The sequence below is a fragment of the Tenrec ecaudatus genome, chromosome 11, assembly GCF_050624435.1.
Source record: "Tenrec ecaudatus isolate mTenEca1 chromosome 11, mTenEca1.hap1, whole genome shotgun sequence".
Classification (NCBI taxonomy): domain Eukaryota; kingdom Metazoa; phylum Chordata; class Mammalia; order Afrosoricida; family Tenrecidae; genus Tenrec; species Tenrec ecaudatus.
Genome location: NC_134540.1, coordinates 15488722 through 15516580, shown reverse-complemented (window position 1 = coordinate 15516580; position 27859 = coordinate 15488722). Strand labels below are relative to the sequence as shown.

The window sequence follows — 27859 nt, the reverse complement described above, 5'->3', positions numbered from 1 at the left end:
TGGGCATCTCGTCACTCTTTTAATGACTCTTAAGTGATTAGATCGATTAACTTTTGCACAGAGTGAACTTATTTGGTGATTGCTGCTGCTAAGCATTTTCCAAGAGAGACAGGATGGGAGAGGTGCCATTGACAGCAAGGGAGCCTGCGGGGCCACCATCTCACAGGAGCAAAAGGTACAGGGCCCTGGGTACTGCGCAGGAAGGGCTGCCCTCGGCCATTCAGCACCATCCCGGTTGACACAACCCCTGCTGTCCTCATGCCCTGCCAGCAGCATCTCTGCCTTCTTCCTGTCATCTTCTCGCCTGTGACAAGGACATGCCCCACGGAGGTGCTGTTCGCGTCCCTGTCAAATCTCCCCCCCACCCCCCGGCCTTCAACGTAGTCCTCATGGGCACCCTGGTCCTTGTTCTTGGCCAGTCTGCAGCATGGACAGGAAGCGCTCAAAGTCCAGCTCTTTCGCGTTCATCTCATCACTCGGGGCTCCCCCAGGACCTTGAGCACCTCAGTGTTGGGACCCTCAACACACCCCCACACTGCCTGTCCCATCAAACAGCTGGGAGGTCTCCTGAACCTCCGTAGTCCGGTCCTTGGTGAAGCCACACATCCGGACTGCTCAGGTTCTATGACCATGCCCCGCAATAATGGCCCAAGTGATTAACTTTCAAACTCAACATACCTGGGTCTGATTTAATGAATAGAGCAAAGAAAAACGGGTTTCCAAACTGGGGCAACACACCCAGGTGTAGGTTTTAACACATATTTGGGGGGAACACAAACACAATGTAACTCCTGACAGGTTACACCTTTCTAGAGGCTAGTACTACTTACTTGTCCCTTGGTGCCACTGGGAAGACTTTCTTGCCATCGCCAGGCATAAAGGTACGCCCCCCCCCCCCCGCAGTAGTACCAAAATGCGCGATGGTACTGTGGGCTGCTAATTTCTCATTGGACCCATTGTGAGCTTGCATCTTAGCTTCCTCTACGTTGTGAACAGAAGCGGTCTTCAGAGGACCGGTTCCCGTCTCTTTCACAGCAACAGCTGGCATTACAGGTGCGCCCCCGAAGCTGTCCACGTTTATAGCAACCGTTTGCCCAGTCTGTGCAAGAGATGCCCAGAGTACATTTCAATGGCAAAAAATAGACAGTTCCTGTTCTCAAGGGACAAGGCCACCCAGGCAACTGTACACAGTGACCTGCTACAGGTAGGGCACAGCAGAAGCGCCCGCCAGGACTTCCAAGGTTATCAGCTGTCTGGGAGTGGCACAGACTGCCACATCTCTCCCCCCATGGAGGGGCTGGGGTTTGAAGCACTGACCTTTGGCTTATCAGCTAAGCGCTTAAGCCACTGAGCCACCAAGCCTCTTTCAAGGGGGTCTATGGAACCAGACCACAGCAGCCTCACAAGACACCAAGTTTCCTCAGCAACTGTATTCTGGATGAGCGGCCAACGTACATCAAGGATACAAAAGATCTTTAAAACGCTTTGGCAATGTTGACTTTCAACAGAAATAAACCAAGAGCCTATATTAATGTATTTAATAAAAACATACGATGAAATAAATAGTTGTCAGAACCATAAAGTTTATTTTAAAAAATTGTTAAAAACTAATCATACAGGAATATTTATTAATATACTTAAAAAGGTTTGCTCCCCGCATTGAAGGAAAATACATTAGTAACATCTTCCAGACACCATCTTTATAAAAGTAAAACTTCTAAGATGCTGAAATGCACTACAGTAGACTCTCCAGTTTACGCTCGCAAGCCCAGGATGGGCACCATCCTCCCCACTGCTCCCCGCCAACGTGGCTGGTTCTCAAGGGCATCCTGTCTCTTCCTCGAGAAAGCACACGCTCAAATCTACTAACAGAGCCAGTCTTCCCAACGTGTGGCTGCGTGATCATCTTAGGTAAGCGTCTTACTTTACACACAAGAGAGAGAAAGCATCCGTGATTGTAAACATTCCGCAAGCTTCCAGAGCACAGCGTCTGACAGAGGTGGCCTAAGAGTCAGTCATTCACACGGTCCTCGTTCATTTGGATACTGCTGACATCAAGCAAGGGCAGGTTTTGAAGGCAAATCATTGTAAGCCTTACTCCTATTTCAGTTAAGCAAGTTCTGAATGTAGAGTTTAGTGAAAACACCTGAAAAGTCATTCTAAAGACTATATATTAAGCACCATTTTCACTTACCTGAAGTATATTGAGTTAAATCCTAGCAGTATGTGAATGATCACCGATACTGGAAATTAACAGTGACGGAGGGAACGGAGTCCCTCCTTGGACACTTCTGAGTACTGATTCCCAGCGGATGCGAAGAGGAACTGCTCGGCATGCCAAGGGGAGCATACCCCAGTGCCACATGCAACCCACGAGTCTGAGGCACAACTACTCCTTCGGTCAGTGGAGGCGACACAAGCAGATTTAAGGCTGTATTCGGCTATAAAGAGTCCATTCTCTTCTTTAATATTTTCTACATAGCTTATGTAACACGAGGCAAAAATCTCATTGCACGGGAGATGAAAGGTCTCCAGAATGCTTTCTTAATACTATTCTTCATGTAGTTTACTATCAGTGTATTTACACAGGGGTGTCTGAACTGACAATTGTTAACCATGATTCTCAAGCTCTCGTGACAATTGTCCTTTCTCGCTCTCTCTCCCACTCCGCACTTGCCAGGCTGCTCATGGCATTCCTCGGGCACTTCCAATGCCGCTCCAAAGGAGAATCAAAAGGAACACACGTTCACTGCCACCCACTTTGGGAGAGGCTTGGTTGCAGAGAAAACGGTGTTCCTGGAGCTGAAGGGTAGCTGGGGAACCCGTCGGGCGGAGCAGGGTAGCTGTCCAGGGCGGACGCGGAGTGGACCTGACCCGGACAAGAGCAAGAAGGGCAGCAGGTTAGCAGGCGCCGCAGGCGGCAGGCCACTCTGGGCGTGTCCTCCCGCATTGCACAAAGAGCAAAATAACCCCACTCTGGGGCAAGAGAAGGCCTGCCCGGCTTCTTGAACTCTTCACCAAGTGTTGGAGTGTCTTCAAGGTGGCACACGGCCACACCCCTCAAGTAGCTAACACCCTGTCAGGGAGCGGAACCTCCACAGCAAATGTGCCTCAGGGGTCTGTAATTGTAGCATACATTGCAGAAGATAAATCAAAATTTAACTGACTTGGATAACAGTATCATTTTAGTTACTTCTTTAAAATGAGTTTCAAACTACATCAACAGAAACTAGCACTTTGCAGGCCTGATCTGACCCTACTGCCACGTGGTGGATTTTGACAGTGACTCAGCCCCCTGCTGGGATGGGGCAGAACTGCATTTTGGGCCACAGGAACTGTGAATCTTTGCAGCCATGGCAGTTTCATCGTTCTCCTGAGGGGGTCGAACTGCTGACCATGTGGTTAGCAGTCCACATATTCCACCAGTGCCACCGGGGTTCCTTGCTGTGATGAGCACCTTCTTCCACAACAGCCTTCTGAGAGACTAGCTTCATTTGCAAATCTTGGAGGACTAAGGGTCACCCTTCAGCCATTCTGGTGAGACCCACTTCCCCAGTGTTGGTCTATCAGTGACTGTCATCGCTCTGCTGGGGCTGGCAGCCGTGGCGTTGCCCGAGCTCGTGACCACGCCATACTCCACAAGATTGGACCAGTGGGTTTTTACAGGCTGTGTTCTTAGTTTGCCAAGCCATTCTTCCGGAGTCTGTCTGAACTAGCACCACGGCAACACGCACAGGCCTCCCCGGCAGCTGGGTGAGGGCAGGGCTTGGGTATACTGGCTGGGCAGCGGGCGAGTCCACAGTGAACAAGCCCTGCGGCTGCAGGTCGTCAGCAGAGCAGCTCACCACCTCCCAGCCCACCACTCGACTCCTGCTTACCTGCTGCAACAAGGCCGACTGGGCGGCTGCGTTATGCTGCAGTTCTTGCAGAGAGGGCTGCGAAGGATTCTGGGAAAACCCTGGGATACCCGGGAGCGACAGAAGGCCTGGAAAAACAGAGCCGCCCGCAGCTTGGAGTCCGGATGAGAGACTGAAATAGCAGACGGAAAAGCAGGTGAGACGGCGGGGAAGACAAGGGATATGTTGTTCTGACTAGCCAGATACCACCGTGAGGGGAATTAAAAAGACAAACCTTGAATTCCCCTGACGGCAGGAAACACAAACGTGATCTACTCATCCATGTACAATTTACTTTCTACATGGAAAACAGCCCTTTCCGAATCCAGCTAGTCTAGTTTTAAGGCAAATTGTTGAAATCTTGGAAATTAAACGAACATTAGTTTTACGTACAGTCACGTGGGTTAGACCATAAAACATTAATGATGCTTCAGCCAAGGAAAATATGTAATTTAATAAATTATAACTGGCTTTTGAGTAATTAAGTAAGACCGTGAACAACTTTCAATTGAAAAAGAAAAGCCCGTCCGGCACCTTCCCAGAGTAGCCACCTACCCGGCCTGCGCCACCAGGGCGGAGTTGAAGTTGGAACTGAAGGCCGACGCGAACCCGGGGAGGACGGGGGCAGGCGACGGGGCGGTGGCGGCGACGGGCAGCGGGGTGACCGCCGCCACCGTGGAGGGCGCCTGCAGCCCTGGGAAGGACGGGAGAGCGGGCGCGGCGCTGGGGGCAGTGGAGGCAGAAAAGCCGGGGTAGGAAGGATTCGAGGATGGCAGCGGTCCCTGGGTGACCGAGAAGAGGGAGGGGACGGCGGTGGACAGGTTGAGGGGGAAGGAGGCGGCCGAGGTGGGCGCGGAGGCCGGGAGCCCGGCAGCCGTGGAGCTGGGGTGGGGGCGGGACGGCGCCGTGGAGGTCACTGCCAGCGAGCCGGGCGGGTTGGCGGCCAGCGGGAAGCTGTTGGCGAGCGAAGTAAAGGGAGGGAGGGCCGTGAACACGGGCGCGATGGCGGCCGAGGAGCCGTGGGGCGGCAGGGCGATGGAGGAGAGCGGGTTGGCCCCGTTCAAGGGCGAGCTCAGACTCGGCAGCCCAGACAGGGCGGGGTTAAGGCAAGTGGGCAGGCTGATGGGCGCCGACGTGGACGCGTACGTGCGGCCCAGGGAGCCGGGCAGGCCCAGCGCGCCGTGGGGCGGGTTAAGGGAGTGGGGCGGGCCCTTGAAGGCGGACGGCGTGGGGCTGGTGGGCTCGGTTTTGATCAGGACAGGATGCGCGGCGGCGGCGGCAGCGGCAGCGGCAGAGACCGAGACGTGCAGGTCCGTGGGACCGGGGCGGGCGCCGTGCAGAAGGGGTGTGGAGGAGCCACAGCTGGCCGGCCCGGGCGTGGAGGCGGCGGCAGTCGTCAAGGAGGACGGGGAGGGCAGCGGGCAGGGGGTGGCCGTGGAGTTGGCAGCCGGCGAGGGTAGGCCTGAGAAGAGGGCCAGGCCAGGCGTGGCGGATCTCTGTGCCGATGGGAGGGCCGAGGCTGTGGGGTAGCACTTGCCCGGAGCCGAAGGGGGTGCATCTGGGGTCCGGTTGCTAAGAGACGGTAAGGCAGCCAGCCCGCTGGTGGCAGCAGAGGAGCTGAGACTGGTGTCACTGGAGGTCAAGAAGCCTTTCAGAGCGGACAGGAGAGGGCTGTTGACAGCCAGGGGGCTGGCTGCGGACCTGCCCGCGATGACAGAAGGGGTGGGGTTGGCCACCCCTTGGGACGCTGGCGCCACGGGCAGCCCTGCAAAGCCCGAGGACAGGGCGCCAGCAGAGGAGGTGGCAGGAAAGGGGTGGCTGGAGAAAGGCGCTGACGTGGAAGCAAACGTCTCACTGGTGGCTGGAGTGGCCCGAGGGGCAGACGCAGCCGGAGCGGCTGGAGTGGGGGTGGCACAAGGGCCTGGTGGTGGGACAAGGCCAGGAAAAGCCGACGGGACAGGGGTAGATGCTGTGCTGTGGATGGAGGTGGCAGGCATGGAGGGCAAGGATGGGGTTCGGATGACACTTTGATTGGGCGCTGACGGCTGAGAAGTATGAACAGCTGAGGAGACCTGCCCTGGGAACACGGGGAGGACGGTGTGGCCAGTGTTGGGCAGGTTCATCCCTGGAGTGGTGGCGGTGGCTGATGCTGAAGGATGGCTGACAGCCTTGACGGGGGAGGCTGTTGGCGCTGGAGTTGCGGCAGGTGTGGAAGGGTTAGACCCATGAGGAGAAAAGAGCTGATTGGCTGGCGTCGAAAACGCTGCGAGAAAAGAGACATGAAATGAATGCCATGCTGGAATGTCGAAGTGTTACCCAGAAACACAGCCGTTTGTCACCGTTAACAAACAGCAGGAGGCAATCCACAGCTCTAACAAGGTGCTGCCACAAGTGCACCGCAGCTTGCCGCTCCCTAGAATTTCAGCACAGCCCCTCAGCCCACCGACTTCCCACCCATGGAGTTCCCTGTGCTGCCGAAACATTCACGGAAGCACAGGGACTGGAAAGTTACAAAAACTTCTTCACCATAGCCAACCCTCTTGAAGGACTGTCACCTGGGGGGCCTGAGCAGTCCACAAAGACAATGCTTTACATTCTATTGTGATGAGTTAGCAACTGGGGCTTAAAAGCTTGTGCTTGGCAGTCTAAGGTACAATGATTGGTCTTTCCTCCAGAGCAAAGGTTGAAAAAAATAATCAGACAATTGACCACACGAGGGACAGACTTGTGTCCCAGAGACATGAAGTCCATGGTACCTACGTATCACTACCAACCGCTCTGAAAGAGATGGCAATAGAAGGTTCTGGACAGAGGGGAAGAAAATCAGGGTTCTCAAATAGACCAGGTGGAACACCTGACTATGGATCGTTCTTAGTCACCCTTGAGGTATGGGACAGTTGAATAGTTGAATGCAGGAAGCATCAAGAGATGGAAGGAAGAGTCACTGCTTCAGTCGACAGGTGACCATTTCAGGAGGTAGGGAGCAGATGAGCAAGAACCAATGGTGCTGAAGGAAGAAGTTCGAGCTGCAGTCAATGCATTACGCTCAAAACAAAGCTCCAGGAATTGACAGAACAGCCACAGAAATGTTTCAGAAAGCCGAGGAAGCACTGGAAGGCAGCTAGCTACCTGGCCAGCCGACTAGAAGAAACCCGTATCTGTGCCCGCTCCAAAGGACGGTGACCCAGCAGAACGCTGACTGTAGAGCACACACAAGGAAAACTGTGCTCAAGACCACTCAGAGAATTGCAGCAGCACACGGACAGGGAGACCACTGCTGTTGTCAGGTGGCTCGTGGCTCAAAGACCACGAAAAGAAGACCAGAGAGACATTTACTGTGTTTCATTCACTGACTGGACCAAGGCATTCAACTGGGTGACCACAATAAACTGGATGATCTTGAGAAGAATGGGAATTCCGGAACACTTCGTTGTACTCAGGAAGAACCTGTATGTGCATCTAGAGGCAGATGTACAAACAGAACAAGGGAATAATGCATGGTTTAAAATAAAAAAAGGTGTATGTCAAGGTTGTATCCTCTCACTATACTTATTCAGTCTTTATGCGAAGCAAATCACCAGAGAAACTGGATTATATGAAGAAGAGTGTGGCATCACGATTGGAGGAAGCCTTATTAACAACCTGCGATACACAGATGACAAAACGTTGCTTGCTGAAAGTGAGGAGGAATTGAAGCATTTGCTGATGAGTGTAACTCAATGTAAGAAAGACTAAAATCCTCTCCTCACAACTATACCAATAAGTACTGTCATGATAAATGGAGAAAAGGTTCAATGATTTTGTCATCTCTGGACCCACAATCAGTGCTTATGGAAGCAGCGGTCAAGAGATACAAGACATTGCATTAGGTAAATGTGCTGCACAAGACCTCTCTAGAGTATTGAAGAGCAAGGATGTTACTTTTAGGATGGAGCACCTGACTCAAGCCATGGTATTCTCCATCGCCTCATATGCATGTGAAACTGGACCTAGAGTAAGACCACAGAATCGATGCCTTTGAATTGTGGTGCTCAAGAAGAATATTAAAAGTACCATGGACTGCTAAAAGACAAATCGATTTGTACTGGAAGGCCAGCGTGCTCCTCAGAAGCAAGGATGGCAAGACTTTGTCTTACATACTTTGGGCATTATTGTCATTTTGAGAGACCAATCATGGAGAAAGACATCATGTTTGGTACAAGAGGAAAGGCTCCAGCAAGGTCGGCTGACACAGTGGCTGTCCGGTGTCCGTGGGTTCAGGCATAGTGGCGATCCTGCGGATGGCGCAGGGCAGCGCGGTGTTTCACTCAGCTGTGCACTGGGTCGCTGTGGGCTGGAGCCTCCTCGATAGCACCTAACAAACGGCACATGCCGGCCGGCCGGCCGTGGAATAAGAACCGTTTGAAATTAGACAGAAAAGCATCTTCCCCAAGACAAAGTTCAGAAGGGTTGGAAAGAGGAACGGAAATGGAGAACACAGAAAGGGAGGTAGATCAATAATCTACATGGTGGAGTCTGCAACAAAAACAAAATGCCTATGAATTACTGAACGGAAATCTAATGTGCTCTGTAAAGTTTTACCAAATCCTCTCTCACACACACACAGATTTTATCTGTCAGAACCCGTGGGAAGGGTTTTACATGTAGCCTTTCATTTTCTCACAATAACCCTTTGAGATAGTTACCAGCGCCTCCCCTTTCAGAGATAGGGAAGCTGAGGCTATAGGATCCCCGGTGACATACTGGTTGCATACGGGGCGGCTAACCTCCAAGTCAGTAGGTTGAGGCCACTCACTGTTTCGTGCAGGAGAAAGACAAGGCTTTCTACTCTCATAAAGACTTAGTCTCAGAACCCTACCTGTCCCATTAGGTCACCGTGAGTTGGAATCGACACCCTGGCAATGAGTTGGTTTGGTTGTTCAATCTGCAGTGCGGAGTGGTAGAGAAACCTGCTATAGACAGTGCAGCCTTTAAAGCAGGGTCCTCAAACTTTTAAAACAGGGGCCAGTTCACTGTCCCTCAGACTGTTGGAGGGCCGGACTATAGTTTGTTTTGTTTTTTTAAAAAACTATGAACAAATTCCTATGCACACTGCACATACCTTATTTTGAAGTAAAAACAAAACGGGGCAAAACCACCCGGCGGGCCAGATAAATGTCCTCGGCGGGCCGTAGTTTGAGACCCCCAGTTTTAAACCATGAAGTGGCAGTCAGGATGTGGCCCTCAGACAATGCTGCCATCACTAGGAGACCACAGTAGCTACTAGCCCTGGCAGTACCACCGGCCCTTACAGACACTTACCCTGACTATTGCCTTCACGAACAGCTGTATTCCGGTAGCTGGACAAAACCAACCAGCCCACACAGTACTTTTCATCTCTTTTTGAAGAGTTACACTACCCGCCCAAGGCTACAACTTATCTGCTCCAGATCACACGAAGGAAAGAAACAATGTTAGGGTACTGCTGCCACCTGGAGGCGTCCTGTGGACCACACACCACCCCAGGAATCAATTCCATTTTCTGCTTAACCAAAACTCAAAACTAAGCTCATTGCCACTGACCTGATGCTAATTAGTGACCTATAGGTCAGGGTAGAACTGCTCCTGTGGATTTCTTTACAACACTGCACTCTTTACATCATAGAAAGCCTCATCTTTCTCTGAGGAGTGGCTGGTGGTTTTGAACAACTGACCTTGCAGTAAGTGGCTCAATGCATGCGTAGCCCACTAGGGCTCCTCAGAATAAACTGCAAGCAACATAAAAGAGGGCACAAAGTTGTACGCTGAATTAAATACAGCTAACGTGCACTTCATGCCGTGTTAATAAAATGCATCAGTATTAAACTACTTTTAGCAGGTATTAATTGATTAGAGGTAGACTTTCCTACCAGGAATTTTTCTCAAAACACAAGAGTTCAATCAAATCCACTCAGCTCCAAGTGAGTAACCGAAACAGACAAGATCACCAGGCCACACTTGGTCCTTACCTTGATGCTGGGTAGGTTTTGACTGACTGGAAAGGTCTTCATTTTCTATATAAAAAGAAATAAAGGTTGATTTCAGCTTTAGTCAAATCATTAACTAGCATATTAATCAGAGATGAGACAAAATGGAAAATCCAAGGTATAAAGATCAACGGTACACTGTGCTCGAAAAGTTAAAAACTAAGTCGCAGACCAGTGAGGTTTGACATGAGCACAGCTATGTTGCATACTGAGTCCTTTACAATCGTTCTGGAGAGATGATGGTCTCAGCATGCTGGCCCCTGGCCCAAGGCTACTGACAAACCCACGGCTGCCTGACGGTGTCCAATGCAGTGACCGCGGCAAATGGAAGGAAACCTGCACCTGCCCAGTGGTACACAGCTGTGAAAAGCGTCCAATGTTAGAGCTGACAAGAAAAGCAATCCTGTTTGAGACCCTCCCTGACCCTCCTCCTGACACATGCCAGGGGAGAAGGGACCTGTCTAACCAGGCAGCAACTAATGAGGGAAAAGGTGAGCAAAGATAAAGGAGTCACTGCAGGGCGTGGCCAAGGACCAACAAGCACACACTCGAACAGATGGGGTCTGCCAGTGGGGAGTCAATGCAAGAAAAAAGAACCTAAACCTATGACCTACAAGCTCCGGCGCTGCCTCACACAACTGGGAAAGGAAATTCCATGTGATCCAGCAATACTCTGCTGGGTATACATCCTAAAGAATTAAGAGCCATAACACGAACAGACACATACAGATCTTCATTCATTGCAGCACTGCTCACAATAACAGCAAGAAGCTGGACACAGCCTAGATGCCCACTTGAAGAATGGATGAAGAATTTTGTTGTGTGTACACACACACACACACACACACACACACACACACACACACACACACACACAGAGTCGAGAAGGTGACTAGATGGCAGGACAGTTTTTAAATACAACCACGAATCTTTTTAAGTGTCCAGAATGATACTAAGTTTCTAATAAAGGGAGATGGCATGGAATTTAGAAGCCAACCAACCAACTAAGGAACCAAAACTTCAAAAAAACAATTAACAATAAAAGTACTGGCCAATTACTTTCTGTGGGATGAAAACCAAAAGGAGTTAGGATCAGGCTGGCATCAGAGGGCCCAAGAAAAAGACAGTTTACAGTCGGAATCCAAGAATCCTGGTGGGTAGGGTTGTGAGCTGGGCTGCTGAGTACCAGGTCAGCAGTCAAACCCACTGCTCCTCGGGAGAGAATAGTATTTTATAACCTAAACTTTCAAGGAAAATCAACAGCACAAACTAGAATAGGAATTTTGTCAATAGTTAAAAAAAGCCACCAAACCCCACACTTCCCCCCCACCTTAGTTTTTAATAAACACCTAGAAAGGCAGTATTACAATTACAAAAAGAGGTCTTCTAAGAATCTTCACAATAAACACCATTTTATGAAGAAAATGATACAATCTCCTCAAAAGACATTACCTCGAGAAAGAAGAGAGGAAAACTTGACACCACACCTGTCATGCATGCTAAGACTCCATGCCACACCAATGCCGAGTCTCTGAAACAATGACCTAACTATCTGCACAATTTCAGAACGCTATATTAGAGGTCACGTGAAAGAAACCATTTCCAAAAGTAAGAAAAACCAGGGAAGGAAAGCGAGGAGGACCTTGCTTATGAAGTACCAGGGCACACTATCCATCTGCTCAGTATGTCAACTCACTGGCACCCATCCATGGGACTGGGCACAACTCCTGTGGGTTTCCGAGAGTACCTCATCTTTACCCCATGGTGGGGCAGTTTACAACGCCTTGTTTCCTGTCCACCCGGCCTCCTCCTCCCCTCTGCATTTGATCTACTTCTTTATCCTTTCTTTTGAAGCTCTGGGTTCCACCCATCACTGTGCCCTCCGAGTCTTTACTGGAGAAGGAGTCTATCTGGCTAGCTCCTCCCCTGGGATCCGTACTACTAGTCCACCGTCTGTCTTCCCCCCCAACTTAGCTCAGTTAGCCAGCAGCTGTCACTGAACGGACACACGTGGATTACCTGCACAGCTTGCCCTCACGGCCGACCGCGCTGGAACAACGTCACAGCACTTACCGCCCCGCCAGAAATCGGCAACTAAGAGTCGATGAAGCAGCATATACTGAAACTGCCTCTCTTCTCATGTACAGAAGCCCTCATCTGGCAGTGCCGGTGAAGTGTTGGCCGTTAACCTCAAGGTGGATGGTTTAAACCCGCCAGCTGCTCCACTGAACAAATAGGAGGCCCTGTGCTCCTGCAAAGACGGACAGCCTCTGAAACCCCAGTGTCACCCAATGGGATTTACTCAGTGACAGAGAGCTCCGTTTTCTTCCCCTTTCACATGTACCTCTTCCTAGACTGTGGGTAGACTTTGTTCACCTCAACAGCCAGAGGACAGAACACGGAAAGCAAACCGTTACTGAGATGTCTTTCCATGTGACAGGCAAACATGAGATACACCCACTGCTCCCTGTCTCTGAGGACTCCCACGCAGCGCCACCAAGCGCAGGAGCATGGTGCGCTCTGCTGGAACCCAGCACTGCAAACCAGTCTTCTCCCCAAGCACACGTCTGCACAAGTGAGCCAACAACCCTCAGCTCCTTCCGCCCTTTACCTGCTCCCACTGGATTAGGAGTGTACGGTGGTGGAGGAGGGACACCCGGAGCTATGACATTGGCGAACGGCACCAGGCCTGCATTGTTAAAAGCACCTACAGTGAAAACAGAAACAGAGTTAGTGTCAGAGTTTTCTGCAGCCAGGAGTTCAAAGGGTCATCTTGTAGCTACATATATTCGGAAGATTGTTTCATGACTGGTGATTTTCACTTGGAGGCTTGGCCTTAAGGGTAGATCAGTCATATATAAAAACGACCCTGCAGAGTGTCCTTCTGGAAATTCCTGTGATTTAAACAGACCAAATGGGAGAAGTGGAGGTTCAGTCTGGATTCCACACTCACTGCAGGTCTACGCTCGCAAAAATGCAGTGGGTGGCCCCACCTTGCTTTTCTGCCAGGCACGTTCACCTGGCTTTTCTAAGGTAAAGGGATTAACGATGCCTCTCATTGAATAGCAACCATGCAAAATAGCAATTCAAGAGGATTGCTATCAATTCACCAGTGAAAACTGGCAGTAATCACTAAAAATAATTCCTGTTGGCAAATGTTGTCACATATTTACCACTTTAGTCTAAGAAAACCCCTGGATAACAGGTCTGCTACACGGCTCTGCACAGTATGGGGAACAGCGACTCTGGGCCAAAAGGAACCCACCCCAGCCCACCCCAGTCCCTTCTGAGCGCTCCAGTGGTGCCCCAACACGGACTTCCAGTTTAATAGAGAAGGCAGACAGACAGACACGCACACACACACACACACACGCTCTCCTCCTTACTTGGTGCAATGGTTGCATGTGGCCGGCATGGAGGTATTGGATAAGGAACAGGTCTGTGTGGATTATATGTTGAAGGCGGCTACATGAAGAGGAAAGTATTTTCGTTAGAAAATCAATCTAGTTGTCTCCTGACAAAATGTGCCTTTCTAAAAGCTTGTCTGAATTATTGTCCATTAATTTGGACAGCAGAATTTGTCAAAACGGACCCAGCACGTCAGATCCCACTGGACGGACACAGGACACAAATGAGAGGCTGGGCTGTGGCGCTCATGAACCTGATCAAGCTCCCATGGCTGATTCTGGCTAAGACACCTGCGGAGGTGGCCTCCCTGGTGAAGGGTCAGTCCTCAGCCCCGCAGTGATGATGTCCCCTCAGGCCCAGCGCGGTTGCTCCCACCAACCTCCCTGGCAACACCCTCCAAGACTCATTACCCATCCCCTCGACACCCATCCTCTCCCCACCTGACGGCAAGAAAGGGCGGGGCTAGCTCGAGCAGTTGGCATTCGGCAACTCTCAGACTACAGACTGGGCAGCACTGCTGTTAATCGTCATCCAGGCTCCCCGAGGATGCACCACATACAGGGGTTACTGGTGGAGTTTCAGAAGCGCACCAGTAGGCCTTTCTTCCTAGTCTGTCTGAGTCTGCAAGCTCCACAGATAGCTTGCTCAGCACTCGGTGACATGCAAGCTCCACTGACAGAAGGCTGGGCTCCAGGTGCACTGACCAGGAATCACATGTGGAAGAGTGATTTCCACTAATGGACTACCATCACCCTGACTAGACTACGGAGCTCCATTATCATTTGAAATAGCCACAACCCCAAATACTGAAGAGTTAAGGGAGCATACACAGCACCCGAAAGTCCTCACAGACACGGTCTTCAGAGTCTGGTCTCTGAACCTCAGCTGAATGCTGCCCACTCTGACTACCGAGAGGCAGGGCCCCTGTGCAGGGACATAGAACTCAGATTTCTTCAACTTTCCCACGCCACACCTGTCTGGGGCACTATCCTTGCGCCAGGAATATGGAGTTTGTGCCTGGTTTATCACTGGAGTTTTTGCCATGCGGATAGTCAAGGACTGACTCTGAGGTGGCTGTGTTGGCCTCTGGTATGCCCACACCCCTCAATCCACACGGCTGTCCACTTCTATCCAGTTGCATTTCCAGCAAAGCATTATGGTCACGCCTGTGAAACGATACTCAACCACTGCCTCCATTAGCCCACGGGAAACTCCCATTACCTATTACTATTATAAAACTGGGCAGATGAGCATCTTCGTGAAGGAACCCCCCTGATGCAGTGAGCTCAGGGTCAGGCTGCAAAGTGCAGGGATGGTGGCTTAAACCCACGCAGGAGAACAACGTCGGCGCTCATCAAGATCAGAACACTCAGCTACCTAAGGAGCAGCTCTATGCTGTCCAACAAGGCTGTCATGGACGGATCAACTTGGCGGCAGTGAGCGATAGGATCCAGCTACAAAGACATTTCCTCATGCCTTACGTCACATTTAAATGCGGCAGGACAGGACTTCATATCGCTCTCACTTTAAAGTCAAATATTTAACCTCAAAGGGGTCCTTTCACGCTGCTGACCAAGCACTGTACTGGCACCGCTCTCTGTTGACTCATCTAGAGTTTTTGTATGTTTGGAATTTCACAACACAAAAACTATACATGTTTGCTTTGTGTAGTTAGAAAAATTTAAGCAGGCGTTAAGACTTGCCGAAGCATTTATTTTCTAAACATACCGGTTTGGATGGTCCCAGGATCCGGGCAGCTATGCCTTTGCCTTCATTGGTACACTCATCTCCATCCTTTTTCAAAGGGGTTCCCTAGTGTGTGTGTTTTTAAAAGACACACAAAAGAGAAGGTAATTCAGACCAAAATGAAACCCAAACCGATCACTACCAACACAACCCCAATAATGCACTGAAATAAACTTAAAACTTGGCAGGAGCTTAGGGGTTTGGGTTCTAGACGCAATCTTACCCAGGCTAATGAATAGCAGTGTTAACCAGGCCTTCACAACCTTTATACACCACAGAACATCCTAACACTGTTACTCAGAAGTACGCAAGCGACCCACAATGGGGAGAGGGGAAGGGGCGCACACAGTAGGCTCTCCTTGGGGGAAGGTGAGGAGGGGCCTGCTAAAAGAAGCAACCACAAATAAGACTTTTCTTGGCACAGCACATAACGCCTAAGTGATCCGCTGAACTATGGGCTCTCCTTCACCATTAAGTGCAACTGCTTCCATCAGACAAGAGCAGACTCATGACAAGACGGCTGCAGTCAACAGTGCAGGCCTCAGGTCACTGCCATGTGTACTTAAAATGGCACACACCTGTAAGGAAGCCACCTGCCCAGATGGTACCAACGCTCCTTGCTTCCTGTCCCTAGGGCAGTCCCGTCCAGGAACATCTGAGAGGGCAGCGTAGCGGCAGAGCAGCTGCCATGTGCCTTCTCTCGATCGCTTGCCCTGCCTGTGCAGGAGGTGGGCACTCGAGCAAAGCGAGCACCTGGGAAGCATCGCCCTGAACTCCGATCCAGCCCTCAGGGGACTGGAGCCTAAGCCAGAACCATGGGGGGCGGGGGTGGGGTCAGCCCCAGGTTTCTGGCCCACACTAACTGTAGAAGATAGTACGTGGGAATTTCTACCTACTAAGTCCTGGGGTTCCTTGTGACAATGGAAATAAACCAGCCTTTGTAGAGGGCTTTTACAAAGGGGTTCGAGGACACCAGGCAGGGGCTGGAGGTGCCAATCCTTTCCCTCACAACTTACTCGAGCGCCATAAGTACATTTTACAAACAAGTGAGATCACCATTATCTGAATAATGCCCCTTAGAGTTCGTTTTCAATCTGACTTCAGAGCCACAGTATGCAGAGCACAAGCTGGCGCACGGCTTAGCAGATGATACAAATGGGTAACATCAAAATGTCTCTGGAACATACCCCTTTCCAGAGTCTCTATTAATACAGGCAACGTGATTCTCCAAGACTGGACCGTTACACGCAGTTTCCCAAACACACTTATAGTGAAACCAGCTACAGAACGCAGAACATTTGACAATGTCAATCAGTGCTTCTAAAATGAATGCAAAGATAAAACAAAATAAAGCAGAAAGCACCCTCTTTTCTGTGTGGCTTCTTTTCAGATTTCACACAAATCCTTTAATGCAGCTTAAACTTAGCCTTTCCATTAGTGGTCGACCTATGACTTGAGTTATTGATGTGATAGAAAATGCCTTTCCATGGTGAAATCGTCAATCATCATTTAATTCTTTGCCACGAGAAATTTCATATATAGTCATAAAATATGCTTACAGGAAAAATTCCATTTATGCGGCTCGGTTTTCCTTTGGGATATGGGTTTCCTGGAATTGTCCCACAGGAAGATATCATAGCATGAGGTGCTTTGCAGCCTCCCTTGAAAGCCTGCAATACAGAAAACAGGAGGTTGGTGGAACGCCAACGTCTCCCAGCCCCACCAGACTCCGGACCAAGCACTGTGGGCTAGCTGAGAAACATGTATGGACAAACAGTACCACATTCACTCTGTTCACACACCATGTAAGTAGGTGAACATGACCAAATTCATTGAGGCAAATAATTTTACTTCAAAGGCATTATGAAACCGGCCACACACAACACTGTCAATGTTGCCAGACTGACTCCTACACAAGAATATCTTCACAATTGATTTTCTTAATTGGGTGCAGCGAAGTCCATGCCTCCTTTTCACTTCCAAAAAGCAACGCTGCTCACTTCTACCCACATCACGCCCATGCTGCAGACAAGCAGAGAGGGCTGAGTTCAAAGAAACAGGCCGCCTCCTGCCCTGAAGAGCTCTCAACCCAGTGGAGAAAATACAACGTCAAGTGGGTGATCAAGTGTCCAGTTGTGCTACTGAAAAAGCCAGAGCTGTTTGTAGAACACAGTGCTACACACAATGTAATGTATGTAACAAGACCACCAAGGAAAGGGGTTTTTGTGTCTCGCCTGCTGAAGTTGTTACATCCGGACTTCCAAGACGCGCGGACACATCTCCAGTCATGCTCACTATTAATTAAGTGATCCAAACACTATTCTATTACATGTATTCTGAATCCATACAGGAGAGTTACAGTATATACAGTTATGTTAATTATCACAGTTTGCTAGAGTCATATTAGTGACAGGGTAAAGGAGGACTTGTTTGCAGCCCATGCGTAGTAGTACACCACACTGTTAGTTGAACTACAGCTGAAAAAGAACTGTATCAACTTGTTCTGACTGACCGAAAAACTCCCAACTGTGGGAGCAGGTGACGCCCGCCCGTGTGGCTAGCTCCTGCAGTTTACGCACACTGACCTAGCGTCTGCTTTGGATTCCCTTCTGTGACTTTCATCAGCACACTAGATGGCAGAGCACAATTTCAACGTCTACAATTTACCTGTTCAAGAACTCTCTTACAGCGTTTCTTCTCTGACATACTTATCCGGAATAAATCTTCAATGGGCCGAGAATTCTGTGCATCCACAATGTTTCTACCAAGGAAACGTAATTTAAAGTAGCATTTAAGAATCTGGACACTATGCAGGGGAGCAACATTTGCTTGAACACAAAGGTATCTGAAGGAGTGCTTCTCCATTACACTGGGAGAAAGAGTTCATATTTATTTTCTCCATATCACAGGAAACATAAATGTCCTCTTTACCAACAGCTATAAAAATATGTAACTCAAGCTATACAGTGTAAATAAAGACCACCACTTGAAGAGACACCCTCCCTCCACTAGGAGTGCTGAGCGAGAGGAGGAGGTAGAGTGAACCCCTTTAAAACAACCTAACAGTCACGGTTCCTTCTTATCCTCTCCTTTAACGTTGTCCCTTTGTGGACGTCTATTTGTACGTGAGGGATTTGAAAATGTGCCTTTCTTTTCTTTGAATTTATATTCATTGATCGTTGATCAGACGCTTGCTAGCTGTTTTCACACACCTCACAGGATTTAAAATGCACACACATCATACCAAGTAGGTGAGAGTGTAGCTTCTGCATGTGAGGAACATAAGACTCATAGAGTACTTGTCTTGCCACAAAAATTTGGTCTCTAAGTCCCACGTCTTTGACAGAGCGGCTTTCCCGTGACTCCGAGTAGACAGAGCAGCAAGTTACAGAAATGCACGCAAGCTCCTGATTGTGAAGAGCACCGTCTTTTCTAAATTATAACCGTGTCTCAGAAGTCCTCTCTACATTCACCTGCTTTCATAAACCAGAGTCCCGGGTCACTGAAGCCTAACCCGTGAACACGCACCACTGAGTTAACAGACAGTTCACGTCTTCAAATCTGTTCTCCAGTGGAGCCCAAAGGCAACGGAATACTTACGAAGCCAACAGTTCCAGAGCAACGAGTTTGTCTTTACTGAAGGTGAAGCAGTTGAGTATGTTGACCACTTCTGCTGGGTGGACAGCCACCATTTTCTAGAGACAATAAATGACTTGGAGCATGAGACAGCTCGTATCAAAGACCCAATTTAAGGTTAACATTCACATTTTAGGTGAAAGCGACTTAGTCAAAAGCAAATACTAAAATGTATGTGTTCGGCTCCAGCACGGCCGATGTGCACGAGAGCTTCATTCTGCGAGCTCTCTGTACCGTTTTCAATGTGTTCCGTACAAGCAACCAAGAAACCCTCAGACGAGGCTAAATCAAAAGGGGATGTTTGCACACAGGGAGGACTGTCCTACTCAAGGAGTTGCGGGACAACGAACACTCCTCCATCCGGAAACTCAGCACCCAATAGAGACCAGCATTTCCCAAAGTGCGGCCCACCCAGCATTAAACACATGAAAAGGACACTGTCACGGGAGAGCTGGGCTAAGCAGTTCCTGAGGTACAAAACTTTCTGTGAGCTGTGTCAGTGTGCACTGTGACTCTACCTAGAGACTGGGAGTGCCAGATTTATTCAAAGGCATTTTATTTTGAAAAACACATTGAAGACCTGGCCAATGTGTAGACTTATGTGAACAGTAAAGGCAACTCCCCAATGCACAGTAACTACAAGCCAGATGGACCAGTACCAACACCTCAACGTTCCTAAAATCGCAATACAAAACAAAAGTACTGATAAAAAATGTTCAACTTCGCATCTAAACATTTTATCAGATATTAAGATGTTCTCAAAAGACCCATTTCTTAGTATGCCCACTTTACACTCTCCCATGTGGTAGCTTCCAAAGACCAGGAAGCGATGTGAAAATTGATGCTCTCCACAGACCACACTGGAGAATGCCACTGGCAGCCAGGCGCCAATCCAGGGAAAACCAAGGCCCTGAGCCATAACTCCAACCACACAGCCGCTGGTACCCTCGACCTCCCACCTCAACATTGGTCACTGCCAGCTGCATGCTGCTAATGTGCAAACACAATGCTAGGGACACGGGACGTTCACTACTGTTGTACATGAAAGACTCTAGCCAAGGGGATAGCCGCTAAGTGTTGGTATGTGTGTTTCTCCATCTGCATAATGAGCTCGCCGCTGCCATTGAGTCCGTTCCATTTCATGGAGACCTTATGTAGCTTCCTGAGATTGTTTAAGTCTTCACTGGAGCAGGCGGCCTCAGCTTCTGTCCACTGAGGAGCTGGTGGGTTTGAACTGACATCATTTTGGTTAGCAACCCATTGAACCACAACCATGTTGTGAATAGCTACCATGTTGGACGTTCAAAAACAATACATTCCTATCATTTAAAAAGTCCAGTTGGGCAGTGCATATCTCAGGAATTGATGTATGAATCCATCTCACATTTCTAAGACTAAATATAAAAAGGTATTCAAAAACAGAAGGAAGTACCTAAGAACTCTTAAAATTAAAAAAAAAAATTAGGTTTAAAAATTTTAGGTTGTCAAGGACTTCAATTTACTTAAACTTTCAATTAATGTTTCTAGAAGCTGAAGGCAGGACATTACAATGAAGCACTTGATTGGGCAATGCTGCTGCACAAGACCTCTTTGAAGTGTTAAAGAACAAAGAGGCGACTCTGAGAACTTTTCAGTCAGTACATCTACATGTGAAAGCCAGAGGATGCATCTGAATTTTAGGATCCTGGTGAGCACACTGGAAGCACCACTGGCTGGCAGAAGAACAAACAAATCTGTCTTGGATGAAGTTCAACTTGAATGTTCTTAGAATTGAGTATGGCAGACTTCAGTTCCTATACTCTCCATAGGTTGTCAGCAGAGACCAGTCCCTGGGAAGGACAGCATCCTTGGTAAACTGGAAGGGAAGACCCTCAGGGAGCTGAATTGCTCATGGCTGACTCCATGGGCTCAAATAACGCAGGGATTGCGAGGAGAGGCAGGAACCGCTCAGCAGTGGCTGGTCCACTGGACTCAAGGTCACTGGGCTGGAACCAACTCAATGGCACCTAGAGACCATATATTTTGAATCAACAACATAAAATTTAGGGTTAGCTTTCTAATACAAGTGAGTTATGGAAAGTTGGGAGAATTCAAAATACTTAAATTCAACATTCTGAAGAAAAAGAAACTACTTACATGCTGTAATGCTTTCATTGCCTTTAATTGAGGCTCCGCCCAGGAAAAGTATCTCAGTAAATCAACCACCTGAAAGCAGAGGACTCAGTTAGCTCTACCCACAGCAGTTTTGCAAACATAACAAAGGTATTTTCCCCCAGGACTTGGAGTGACTGTTAGGCATGTGCAAATGGGACCCAGACTGAGGGGCAGTGGGCATCAGAGAGCCCACACTACAGCACCCAACAGAGGAGCAAGGCGTGGCTATTTAACTTTACATCAACCAGAACTGGAAGAGGAGTTCAGTTCCAGGGCTGCACTGCACACAGGTGAACAGCTGCCATGCGGAAGGGGCAGAGAGAACACGCCCAGCACTGCAGGAAGTTCAGCTGGCCAGCCAGCACTGGTTTGGAAAGAAAGGCAAGTATACGATAGAGGGAAAATAAAGTGCCGCGTATACTCGAGTATAGGCCAGCCCACATATCAGCCGAGGCACCTAATTTTACCAGAAAAACTGCATTTAAAATATGCCGAAAAACTCGGCGTATGCACAAGTATATACAGTATATTCTCATAAGAAAAAAAAGTTAGAAAAGTAGGGTATAGAGATAAGAAGTCAGCTCAGGAACAAACAAAATTTTCAACGAACTATCTCAAGTCCCCATGTATAAATATGCCCTTCACCTTTATGGGAAGGGTGGTTTTGCTGTCTGATAAATGCTGACCAACTAGGCTGTCCTGCACAGGAAGGGGGGAGTCTTCAGGACAGCAAGGGAGCTAGCTTAGAATGTCATACTAAGAAAGTGGCTTAACACAGTTTTGAAAGACTTTAGCAAAGTAGAGTAACCGACGAGTTTTTAACAAATTAGAAAAACATTTAAATCTTAAAAACAGCATGATTTTGAAAAGCGATGGAACAGCTAGAAAACACTAGGAAGCAACAAGTTAGATAATAAATCAACTTCTAAGAATTTCACATCTACAACTACAAAGGCTTAAAATTATTCAAACCTTCACTCAAGCTCTTGAGAAACGGAGAACTTGGTGCATTTAGTAACTAAATCTACAGATTTACTGCCTTTCACCCAAACCTCTCTTCAGATTCACACTGCTCCCTGACTGATGTTCCACTGACACTCTGAAACCGCCCTCCTCCAAGCCTGCACGTGCACACGCAATTTTTGCTTTAGTAGCAAACCTACTCTCAGGAAGTTGACACACAGTGAAACAATGGGACAGAGTAGCATCCCCTCCCTCCCAGCATTTCTGAGGCTGCATTCTTCATGGACCAGACTGCCTGCCCCTTTCTCCCTCAGTGGCCAGTGCATTCAAACTGCTCATCTCCACATCACCAACCTCACTGCCATGCAGCCAATTTCAACTCAGTGACCCTTTAGGACTGTCTCCCCGGGGGATTCTAAGGCTGTCACTCTTGATGAGTGTAGAAAGCTTTCTTCTCCCAGGGGGTGGCCAACGGTTTCCAATGGGGGATCCTGTGGTTTGCAGCCCAGTGTGAAATCACAACCGCCATGCCAACAGGGCTCTTCAATCAGCAAACACTTCAAGGGTTAGCCACCAGGCTGAACCCACTAGACTTGTGGCGGTTAGAGAAACTATTTACCAGACATTGTCTTTTTTTCCCCCCCTGGCTAATGAAAGCTTTATTTAGTGGCTTATATATAACCATTTATTCAAGGCTACTTCTTTTTTCTAAAAATCATTTTATTGGGGCTCGTACAACTCTTACCAGAATCCATACATACACCCATTGTGTCACGCACATTTGTACATTTGTTGCCATATCATTCTCAAAACATTTGCTTTCTACTTGAGCCTTTGATATCAGCTCATTTTCTCCCTCCCCTTCCCCCTCATGGGCCCTTAATAATTTATAAATTATTATTTTGTCATATCTTACACTGTCCGACTTCTCTTCACCCATTTTTCTGTTGTCCATCCCCCAGGGAGGCTATATGTAGATCCTTGTAATCGGTTCTCCATTTCTACCTCACCTTCCCTCCACCCTCTCAGTATTGCCACTTTCACCACTGGTCCTGAAGGGATCATCCACCCTGGATTCCCTGTGTACATCTGTACCAGTGTACATCCTCTGGTCTAAACAGATTTGTAAGGCAGACTTGGGATGGGATCATGATAGTAGGGGAGGAAGCATTTAAGAACTAGAGAAAAGTTGTTAAGTTTTATCGTTGTTACCCTGCACCCTGACTGGCTCGTCTCCTCTCCGTGACCCTTCTGTAAGGGGGTGTCCAGTTGCCTATCGATGGGCTTTGGGTCTCCACTCTGCACTCACCCTCATTTACTATGATCTTTTGTTCTTTGATGCCTGATACCTGATCCCTTCGACACCTCGTGATTGCACAGGCTGGTGTGCTTCTTCCATGTGGGCTTTGTTGCTTCTGAGCTAGATGGTCGCTTGTTTACCTTCAAGCCTTTCAGACCCCAGATGCTGTATCTTTTGAGACGGCACCATCAGCTTTCTTCACATTTGCTTATGCCCACTATAGTTTGTCTTCGGCGACCGTGTCAGGAAGGTGAGCACCATGGACTGCCCATCTAACAGAACACAGTGTCCTTGCCTTGAGCAGGTCCTTCAATTTCCATGTGCTGCCGCAAGGCTACTTTCATATTCAGTGGTGCGTCCTGTTATTGCTCACTCGGGGCTAAGTTTACCTACTATGAGGAACCTTGGCCTCCTTTCATGAGAAAAACTCCATCTGAAAACCATGTGAGAATGTCAGCGTGGTCAAAGCGGGTTGAATTGGAACTGTGTCAAGTTTTCTGCTAAAACGGAAAGCTTCTAAAGTCCCTGAATTAACATGTCAACAAAATGAGACAGTCTCACGGGCAGATAAACACAGACATGAAGCTGGGCATTGGCGTGAGAAGGTTTGTGCACAAACAAATAAAGGGATACCTGTTCACTAGAGAAGTATCCGTGCACGTATTCGATTGCTTTTAGTTTGTACTCTGTCAGAACAGCCTAGAAATATAGAAAACCATATTAATACATGAAAGCAGCACAGTAATACAGACACCTACACTGCTGAATCACAACAGGAAAAATGACTGCCACCCCCCTTGCTCCCCAAGTCCCACTGAGCCCCTGGGCTTCCCTACTCACTCCATTCAAAGGAACAAAACTGCAATGACAATAATGCTAAAGGGCAAGGTTCTCTTAATATCACAGTTCTATAAATGTGATGAAAGGATTTCAGAACACCACAAGCCCATCTAATTTGTGACTTTTAACGTAACAGACAATACTCATTCATCAATGACCTTTTGAACACTTACTACGTGCTAATGGTGGTAGCCAAGCGCTGGGCTGCTAAGATGTACATGTGGTCATCTATTTCTACAAAAATACAGCCCCCTCCCCTGCCAATTCAGACCCATAGCTTCTGATTTCCTGTAAGTAGGAATTGACTCAATGGCATTAGGTTTTAGAGGCTGCTCTCAAAGCTCCCAGAGATGAGACAGCCCCTGGGCTCTGAATTCAATCCTTGCATCTGTCCCTAGCTGGGCAGCTTGGCCTTTCAAACACCATAGCAACTTTTTCATCTGTCACCCATTTCAGAGTTACCATTGAGTTGGGAGCACTCAACATCCGAACTGACACATACTAGGTGTTCAGTAGATGCTGGCTCCTATCTTCATCTTCACAGGAAACCAATCAGAAGCTGGGGGAACAGTTGGCAGCTCTGACCCAGCACTGTATAGGGCAGCGGTAGTGAATGTCTGGCCCAAGGGCAGAATCAAATCCAACCAAACTCACTGCCATTGAGTCCATTCTGACTCAAGGCAGAACTGCCTCTGTTTTTCCAAGACTAAATCTTTATGGGAGTAGAAAGCCTGATCTTTCTCCTGTGGAGCCGCTGGTGGTTTTCAATGGCTCACCTGGCGGGGTGCCAAAGGGGCTGCAAGCAGCTATTACCACCTGGCTCACCAAGGAGAGGCAGTTCCAGCCACCCCACTAGGGGTGGGTTAGTTACATGTTTCACTGGTATGGCCCAGGAACCATGCTGTAAATACCTGGGAATGGCCTTGACAGAGCGGCACCATCAAAACCTAGTGAACCACCACAAGAGCAACCCCGAACAGAGCCGATTTGGGCTCCTTTAACCCTGTCACACTTCTAATAATTTAAAAACACCCCCCCCCCCAACAAATCCTCTTGCTCACTATGAAATCATTATAGTATTATTTGTGCTTTCCACCTAGGATGTCTTGCTAGATATTATGAGAAACGCCTAGGAGACTTAGTTGTTCATTTCCCACTGAACAGGGAAAGCACACGATTGTGGGGGATTTGATCATCCTGGACACCCAGTTAGGGCTGATTTCTGGGCCAAGACCCAGATCATAGTGACCTCCGTTATGTCCATCTTTGGCGCTGAGAGAACTCGCTGTACAAACAAGGCTCGGGGCAAGACTGCTTGGGGGCCCTATGTCCAGGGGCCAGGCTGAGCCTCTGTGAAATAAAGCCAGTCAAACTGGCCTCACGGATCTGGAGGATCAAATCAGAGGGTGACCGAGAAAGCAGGGAAGCGCTAATCTGTGTCGGCCTCTATTCCAAAACCAAACTCAGGGCCATAGAGTTAAGGGATGCAGTGACCCCACTGACTGGGTGAAACTGCCCCACAGGGTTCTGAGGCCGTCGGTCTTTAAGGGAGTACAGCCTCATCCCTCTCCTGTGGGTGGTTTCAAACCGGTGGCCCTTGAGGTTAGCAGCCCAGCACGTACCTCACTACACCTTCAGGGCCTCATACCTCCTTTTAGGAAAGACAAATTTAGCATGGTTTTCACCTCTCTCCCTTCCCCCACTTCCCATTTTTGTTTCCCAGTCTCTTCTTACTGGCCTCTGCTTTCTATATGCCAGTGAGGCTGAGGACCAACCCAGCACCACCCCTCCACCTTCGGTGATGCTCGGGCAGCGACAATAACTGATTTAAAGCAAAAACTTACAAAGCATAAAGGAACTTCTTTCAAACATTAGCAATAGTTACATAAGCTTACACTTTTATTAGAAAAAGGGACCATGCTAATATATCCACTATCTAATCATCTGGCACAGTGAGTACAGGGAGTGTTCTGCAGAACAGAATGAAGTTGCCATCTCTTGTCGGTATTAATTGGATTCTGGGAAGTTTCATATCCCCCTTATTGGTACTTATAAAGGTGGCATTTACACCATACTTTCAAGGAAGAAATTAAGTACACAGTCTTGTCTTCCAAAAGCAGAAATCTACCAATCTACCTGAACACACATTTTGCACTAAGTGTTACAAAAATCATCCTGTGACCGGTGTGTGTCCAATTTACGTATACAGCTATCAGCCAGGCTTTTCAGTGCCTATCTTAATTCAACAAATCGGTGGGTTTGCAAAAGCAGAAATTCTCTTCAACAGAGAATATGCAATACATCGATGCTGCAAGCTTAATGTAACAAGCAAATGCGGGTTGATTTTTACATGTGGAGGATGAAAAAAAGAAAAATTTGATTCAGAAAAAAAGCTTTACAAACAGTGAAGAAAACCCGTGAGTTCAGAGACAATTTAAATGGACTGGAATAAGTAACAGAGGCATGGTAATGTATTCCTCTTACCTCAACGATTTTAAGATATGTAAATATAGAATGGCAGGGAGGCCTCACTGAAGCACCTTTCCTTAATAAGGGTACAGTTAGGTCCTTTCAGCTTTAAATCAATGTTTTTACACCTAAGAAGACATTCCTGGCCTTCACCCCCACTTCCCCAAATCTTAAAATTAGCAAGAGAATGGAAGTTGTGTGCTTCCTCCGACCAGGTAGGTAGGTGACAGAGAAAAATTTACGTGACAAGTCAACTCCACTTCTCTTGAGGGCACTATTTCCGGTCCAGTCCAGGTAGCAATCCTATTTTGTTTTTAAAACGCATAGATTCCAATACCTCTGCCATAAGCACAGGTACCTTTAGAAGAAATCCGGATCTCCAGTGATCACTCACTTGGGCTAAGAATGAAAGACCCGAAAACTAAGTTCCACGGTACTCTTTCACGTACCGACGACAGCACTATTTGGAAAGCTGGCTTTAGAGCCACCCGCGTCTGACTCCGGGTTCCAACTCACCGCGACCATAATCCCCACAATGCCGCACGGATTCTCCAGACGCATTAAGCTATTTCACCACGTTATATGCATCGTGAAATGCAACCTCAGCAACTCGTCTAAGCCCACACTTTGCCAATTCCAGGGCTCATTATCTCATGCAACGTCAAGAGAACAAAAAAGTGCAACGGGTTAGCTCTCGAAGGGAATGTAAGGAATCACGGGCACTTACCTTTCTTATTTCATCCAGCACCGTTTCAAAGGACTTCTTGTCCATCTTGAGGCGTTTTCACAACAGCTACACTTTCGAGGAGAAAACGTTCATGCCCCGTGGATGGTAAAACTGTTTGCAGTTAATGGTCGACGGGTTTCCACGGGGAGAAAGGGCAGTGAGAGGTAGGAGCACGGCAAAAACGGCAAAAGACGAAGACTTGGGAAAAGTTTTTAATGAAACAAGCAGCAGTCGCCTTGGGGCGTCAGCGGTGCCCAGCTTCAGCGCAGAGCTTCGGGGCAGCTGGGGGACGAGCCGGGTCCACCGGGGCGGCGCGGATCAGCCTGGGGCTCCGGTCCCGGAGGCTGCGGCCGACGCGTGGCCGGGAAGGTCGCGGAGCCTCTGCACCCGGCGTGGCCGCGCCGGAAGGAAGGAGAGGCCGGCCTGGCGGCCCACACCTGCGCCTGGGCCGCGTCGTCAGCGCCGCGAGCCCGGACTCATGGCCCGGCAGCGCTCACCCCCAGCCGTTCGGCCGACTGCTCGGTCCCGCGCCCGGGGAGGCTTTGTTATCAGCTGCCGCGGCTTCCGGGAGCGGGCCGACGGCCGGAGAGAATCGGGAGCCGGCGAAGGTGGGTACGGCCACAACTAAGGGGACTCCGGAACACCGCCGCGCTGGTCCCTACAGGCGCCCGGTCGGGGCACCCTTCTAACCCCCACCCGCAACTGGGGGCTTTCT

General features: G+C 48.8%; 1 protein-coding gene across 1 annotated transcript; it reads right to left on the bottom strand.

The window, feature by feature from the left end:
* Positions 1 to 1573: 1573 nt before the first annotated feature.
* On the bottom strand, positions 1574 to 27850 carry PROSER1 (proline and serine rich 1). Its single transcript, XM_075562899.1, has 13 exons — positions 27145 to 27850; positions 23742 to 23807; positions 20828 to 20896; positions 18656 to 18750; positions 17723 to 17816; positions 16615 to 16725; positions 15038 to 15121; positions 13288 to 13366; positions 12513 to 12608; positions 9884 to 9928; positions 4452 to 6159; positions 3879 to 4029; positions 1574 to 2869 (listed from the first exon to the last, which is right to left on the bottom strand). The coding sequence occupies exons 1-13, from the start codon at positions 27187 to 27189 to the stop codon at positions 2747 to 2749; spliced, it is 2766 nt and encodes a 921-aa protein (XP_075419014.1). The 5' UTR covers positions 27190 to 27850; the 3' UTR covers positions 1574 to 2746.
* Positions 27851 to 27859: the final 9 nt, after the last annotated feature.

Bases quoted from the DNA above. Each gene is read 5' to 3' on its own strand.
- PROSER1 (XM_075562899.1), bottom strand. From the start codon at position 27,189: ATGGACAAGAAGTCCTTTGAAACGGTGCTGGATGAAATAAGAAAG. The intron at 23,808-27,144 runs GTAAGTGCCCGT...CTATATTTCTAG, and splicing joins TGCTGGATGAAATAAGAAAG to GCTGTTCTGACAGAGTACAA. The intron at 15,122-16,614 runs GTAAGCATATTT...CACACACACTAG, and splicing joins GCATAAATGGAATTTTTCCT to GGAACCCCTTTGAAAAAGGA.